Below are 6,302 nucleotides of genomic sequence, written 5' to 3' on the forward strand. Positions count from 1 at the left end.
GCATATTTCCCCTTTTAAATGAAGTAAGTCCTCAAACCCAATCAGAGTCTATTCTAGAGTCTAGAGGACGGTTATCTTAGTTTCTACATTGTATGCACATACTGTTGTTGAATTTGTGGGTATGTGCTAGGTGCAACGCTGTTGATGAGGGCTTTCAGGCAGCTGTGAATTAACTGTCACTTGATTTTTTCCTTTGCAAACTCATAAGATCCCAGAAGCCAGGGGTCTGTTTATTCATTCAGCCTCCTTCTGAGTCATTCAGGTACAGGGTGTGTCTGTCAATTGAAACCACACAACAGAGAAGTTTTGCGTTCACATCTGCAGGGATGGGAAGCCAGTGCGACCAGGGACTGGGTGGAAACCGTCTGTAGAGTAGCGCAGGGCAGAAGTGCTCTGAGCTTGTCACTTAGGTGGAGCTGACCAAAGCCGCCTCTCAGTCTCACGTTCTGAAGTAACATCTAAGCAAAAGGAAAGAGTGGGTGAGTTGCGAGCACTGATGTTTGGGGGCCTCTGACTTGCCTCCCAAGTAGAAAGGGAGAGAAAGGCGCCGGCTGGGGAGCTGCAGGCCCTCGGCTGGGCTGGCCTCGGCGGCTCTTCCCCCTTGGAAATTTCTGAGCTGCCCCAGCTTTTTAAATCTCTCAGGTCCGGGCAGCTGCCCACCTCCTCAAAGGCTTCACCACTGGCCAGATCTGGGACACACCGCCTGACTTTGCGCCCAGTCGAGTGAGGGGAACCCCTGTCCAGCGCCTCGCGCGGCGCTGGCCCATTTCACTGTGCGCGCCGGGAAAGCCACTTTCTGCCCTTCAGACCGCAAGTTTCAAGGCAGCAGCTGGATGGGGGCGGGGTAGGGAGAAGAGGAGGAACTCCCAGGCCACTCGCCCTTGGTGGTTGCTGCCTGCTCCATACCTCGCGCGGCCCTTCCCAGCCTCTGCTCCCGGGAGCGCGGCCGGGACTCGCTGGGTCGCGGCTCCGGTTTCGCTTGCCTGCGCTGACGCGGCCCGGGGGCACCCGGCCACAGTCTCGGGACTCCGATCCCCCGAGGGCTGCGGGGGTAGCCGACGAGAGAGGTGTGCTACGAGTCTCCGGGCCGTCTTCTCCCCCTAAGAGTTTTCGAGAGCAAAGTTTCCAAAGGCTTTCCACCTCCTCTCTTTTCTAAGGCTCGGGAGAATGGTCTCCACCGCCCGGGAGCAGCGGATAGCAGGGCGAGGGCTGTGATTTATACATTAGAGTCTAGGGGGCACCAGGCTCCTCCCCTTCTGAGTTTTTTTTTTTTTTTTCCAGTTGCCTGTGGAGGAGGAGGGGTTCTTTTTTTTTTCCGCTTCTGCCCCCTCCTACCCTCTCCCCCCAAAAAACTCTTTCCTGGACAGAGAGTCTCAGCAGCTGAGATCCGGGGGCCCCCAGCCACTGGCGGAGGGCGTGGGGGGTTGAGGCGAAAACCCCTCCCCATCTGTTTCTAAAGAAACCACCAGCCTCAGCGGGGCGCTCGGCTACTTCAGCTCGCAGGCCGGAGCTGTGCGGAGAGGGAGGGGACCCCGACTCGAGTAAGTTTAGAGCGCAACGTAGTCAGTCCGGGGCAGCAGCAAGATGCCGAGCGCGCCGTGCAGACCTGGAGCTCTGCGAAAGCAGCTTCGTCCTGCCTGAGCGAGGTAGGGGACCGCGCGCCGCGCCAGCGGGTGCTGGGGGCGCCGGGGAGTCCCGCTGCGGGAGGGCTTCTGTGTCAGGCACGAATTTTTAAACAGGAATGAAGCAAAACAAAAACTTTTAAAACATCCATCTCTGGGCGCTGGAAACATGCATCTCTGGGCTACTAAGGAGCCCAACCCGATGGGATTGTTCTTGGGGCACTTGTGATTTATGAAGTTTGGAAAAGGGTTAAGTCTCAGTTGTAGAACCGACTGGGGGTGGGGGATAGGGGAAGCTGCGGTTGGTCGGAGGAAAGGGAGGGAAGGCGATTATTTTTGGAAATCCTATAGACAAAGAATATGGGTGGTGGGGCTACGGGCTTAAACTTGCCCTCCCGAGAGCAGGGTGTGGAATTAGGTGGAGGGAATGCGGAGCTTCTGGGCGCCAGCAGCTTCTACTGGCCCGGGAATCGTTGAGATTGCTTTCGCCTCTATTACTCCAATTTTATCACATTGCTGCGTTATCTTGAAACATTTAATCAACTGACAGCTAGACTTCTTCTGCTAACCAGTGCCTGTCTCATTCCCTCCACACTTTCTAGTTCTACGAGAGGAGGCAACGTGTTGGGGGAGAGCAGTAAATAAAACTGCCGGCGCTAGCTTAGCAATGCACCAGACGTCCGCTTATGTGAATTTCTGGAGAGTAGTTTTGCACTCGGGATTAGGAACGTAGTGGCGTGTATTGTGTACTGTTATCATTAGTAGTGTAACTTCTCTTTGTGTGTGTTTTGGCTATACGCACGGTAACTAAAAATACTTATGCGATCAATGAATGTACGAAACTTCTGGGATTTATTGCAATCTCTTATGAATGATTTTTACTGAGTACCTTTATATTTTTTCTTGCACTGGCTTGCAAGAAAAAAAAGAAGAAGAAGAAAGAAAAGGCAGTTGCTTCACGGAGGCGCTAAGCTTTCCTGTTTACCGAAAGGCCAGGGCGGGCTTGGCTGCCCACACCACGCTGCACTCTCGGACCCAAAGCACACCTGCTCCTAGAGAGTTATTAATAAAGCCTAAGGAATGACTTACGCTGTCAAACGATTTTCGTGCAAGTCTAATTTCTTGCATGGCATTTAGGAGGTGGTTCTCGTCTCTTTTAGCTGGGTAGTGGTGGGGGGCAGAGGTGTGCATCTCCGCCCTCATACTGGCTGTGGGGTCTCTTCAGAGGAGAGAACAAGAGCTGGTGGTGAGTGAGCCCACCGTGTCTGGAAACCTGGGAGAGGTGGGGACGGGGGAGAGTGAGTGAATGGAGTTAAATGGGGCTCGCTTCTCCAGTTTTCCCATTTCCATTTGAGTGGATGTGACCATAGGGAAAGTTTTCGTCTTGCCGAGTTGGAGTGTTCAGTTTGGATAAAATTTTGTTTTTTCTCCCTCTCTTTCTTCCCTTTCTTCCTCTTTTTTGCAAGAAATGAGAATTTGAAATTTTTAAATCGAATGTCCCCAAGTTTTCTTAAATCAACAACAACAACAACACTAGAGCAATGCCTTGGTTAGGATGAATTATACCAGTGTACTGTGGCTTTTTCCCTCACTCTCTTCTCTTTGTGACTTGTTTAAGGCTGCGGTTTCCGAGGCCCTCTCCAGCCAAGGAAAAGCGACACAAAAAGCTTGGATCTCTCTCACTGAACCACCCCCGCAGCAAGTGAAGCCTCGCTCGGCCTCGCCCTCTAGCGTTCGTCTGGAGAAGCGCCATCCTCGGGTTCCTGGGGACGCAGAGCGCACCATGGGCTCCACCAGCATCCCGCTGGTCAAGGCCCTACGCAGCTCTGTCTCCGACTACGTCAACTATGACATCATCGTCCGGCATTACAACTACACAGGAAAGCTGAATATCAGCGCGGACAAGGAGAACGGCATTAAACTGACCTCAGTGGTGTTCATTCTCATCTGCTGCTTTATCATCCTAGAGAACATCTTTGTCTTGCTGACCATTTGGAAAACCAAGAAGTTCCACCGACCCATGTACTATTTTATTGGCAACTTGGCCCTCTCAGACCTGTTGGCAGGAGTGGCCTACACAGCCAACCTGCTCTTGTCTGGGGCCACCACCTACAAGCTCACCCCCGCGCAGTGGTTTCTGCGGGAAGGGAGTATGTTTGTGGCTCTGTCTGCCTCCGTGTTCAGCCTCCTAGCCATCGCCATTGAGCGCTATATTACCATGCTGAAGATGAAACTCCATAACGGGAGCAACAGCTTCCGTTCCTTCCTGCTGATCAGCGCCTGTTGGGTCATCTCGCTCATCCTGGGTGGCCTGCCCATCATGGGCTGGAACTGCATCAGCACTCTGTCCAGCTGCTCCACGGTGCTGCCGCTCTACCACAAGCACTATATCCTCTTCTGCACCACTGTCTTCACTCTGCTTCTGCTCTCCATCGTCATTCTATACTGCAGGATCTACTCCTTGGTCAGGACTCGCAGCCGCCGTCTGACTTTTCGCAAGAACATTTCTAAGGCCAGCCGCAGCTCAGAGAAGTCGCTGGCGCTGCTCAAGACCGTGATTATCGTCCTGAGCGTCTTCATCGCCTGCTGGGCGCCTCTCTTCATCCTGCTCCTGCTGGACGTGGGCTGCAAGGTGAAGACCTGCGACATCCTCTTCAGAGCAGAATACTTTCTGGTGTTGGCGGTGCTCAACTCTGGCACCAACCCCATCATTTACACTCTGACCAACAAGGAGATGCGCCGGGCCTTCATCCGAATCATGTCTTGCTGCAAGTGTCCCAGCGGAGACTCCACTGGCAAATTCAAGCGTCCTATCATCGCAGGCGTGGAATTCAGCCGCAGTAAGTCGGACAACTCCTCCCACCCCCAGAAGGATGATGGAGACAACCCAGAAACCATTATGTCCTCTGGAAATGTCAACTCTTCTTCCTAAAACTGAAAGCTGCCAACCCATGGGCAGCATTCTTGCATGGTCACCCACCACCCCAGTGTTTGGAAAAAAATCTCTGCGTCTCGACTGCTACCAGGGAGGAGCTGCTGCGAGCCAGAGGGAGGGAGGGGGAGAGTAAGAACGGCCTGGTCCGGCCGGGTGTTGGTGGGTAGAGTTAGTTCCTGTGAACAATGCACTGGGAAGGGTGGAGATCAGGTCCTCGCCTGGAATCTATTTCCTCCCCCCTGGAGCTTTGATTTTGCACTGAGCCAAAGGTCTAGCATTGTCAAGCTCCTGAAGGGTTCATTTGGCCCCTCCTCAAAGACTAGTATCCCCCGTGTGAAAGCCTCTCTCTCAGGAGCTTTGAGGAGAAGATGTTTTCTTTGACTTTAGTTTCCAACCCAACTGAGTGTGTGCACTTCTGCTTCTCTAGGTATGCTCTACATATCCCACCCTCCCTTCCCCTTCACTCCCCTCCTCAAAATTCTTTTACTTTATATTTTAACTACCTGGCATTCATCAGAGCTGGGGGTGTGGCATGGTCCATTTCTTGATCATCTGTAGCAGCTAGGCTGGGTCCAGGGAGTAGACTGTGAGGAGATGGAGATGGTTTGGAGATGTAAAGCAATTTCATTTGCTGAGGCCAAAGTTTCCACATCAGCCGGATCAGTGTCTTGGAATTTGGTTGTAGTCACTTTGATTTTTGTTTTTTTATCTTTACAATGAAATGTTACAGTATCATATCCATTGTGGCTGAAATATGCATAAGGATTTATCTAAATGGTGTCAGCCAGGATCCTCGGTGTCATAGGAGAAACAAACAAGCAAAAGAAGGTGAAAACTGACTGGGGGGTGAATTTGTAAACACAGAGATATTTCTAAACGAATTTGTCTAACAAATACAGCATCTTTTTTTGGCACTTTTGTTGATGTTTATGTCAGAGTATTGTGTGAATCATTTCAACCAACAGGATGGTTATATTTTGTTGTGTTAAAAGTACTTTTCCTGATTTTTGAATGTATTTGTTTCAGCATTTTATTGGATTTTTCTAACCTGTGTTAACACCATTGAATGTGTATTTCTTAAGAAAATGCCACCCTCTTGTGCCCTTAAAGCATTACTTTAACTGATAGGGAACGTCAGAAGATTTCAGTACAGCTGTTTATCAGATACTTAATTGAAGATGTGTATAAATGTTACAAAGAATAAAAATATATTGCTGTCTTTTTAGTATGGTTTTCAGTGCAATTAAACCAAGAAATGTCTTTTTTTAAAAAAATAGTATTTAATAGGTTTCTGACTTTTGTGGATCATTTTGCACATAGCTTTATCAACTTTTAAACATTAATAAACTGATTTTTTTAAAGATTCCATTGTGAAGAGCATTTTTGGAAAATAATTATTAAGACATTCTATTTGACTATGTAGCTCTTTAGAATCAAAGTTAAGGGGAAATTACTGTTATTCTTTAAAGGATTTCACCTTGATAAACTAGGGTGTGAAAAAAAATGTGGTTTGTCTAGAAACCGCTCACTCTTTTTTCAGGAAGAGAAACTTCAATAAGTTAACATTGAAGAGTTGTAAAGAGATGAAAATCACCCACCTCTAAATACCACATTGACAAGTAAATGTAATTGTTTGAGTTTTAAATTGCATTCATGCCAAACTAAATTAAGTACAATAATTCTGTCCTAAAACATGAGCTTTTTAGGAAACAATATGCAACAATGTGGTTGTAAATCTAATTTAA

General features: G+C 49.0%; 1 protein-coding gene across 2 annotated transcripts; it reads left to right on the top strand.

The window, feature by feature from the left end:
• Nucleotides 1–356: 356 nt before the first annotated feature.
• S1PR1 (sphingosine-1-phosphate receptor 1) lies at nt 357–5,920 on the top strand. 2 transcript variants are annotated; one of them, XM_058538648.1, is made up of 2 exons: nt 357–479; nt 3,241–5,920. In XM_058538648.1, the coding sequence occupies exon 2, from the start codon at nt 3,406–3,408 to the stop codon at nt 4,552–4,554; it is 1,149 nt and encodes a 382-aa protein (XP_058394631.1). In that variant the 5' UTR covers nt 357–479; nt 3,241–3,405; the 3' UTR covers nt 4,555–5,920. The 2 variants fall into 2 exon arrangements, with proteins under 2 accessions (XP_058394631.1, XP_058394630.1); XM_058538647.1 differs by lacking the exon at nt 357–479 and adding an exon at nt 923–1,646.
• Nucleotides 5,921–6,302: the final 382 nt, after the last annotated feature.

The sequence above is a fragment of the Diceros bicornis genome, chromosome 4, assembly GCF_020826845.1.
Source record: "Diceros bicornis minor isolate mBicDic1 chromosome 4, mDicBic1.mat.cur, whole genome shotgun sequence".
NCBI lineage: Eukaryota > Metazoa > Chordata > Mammalia > Perissodactyla > Rhinocerotidae > Diceros > Diceros bicornis.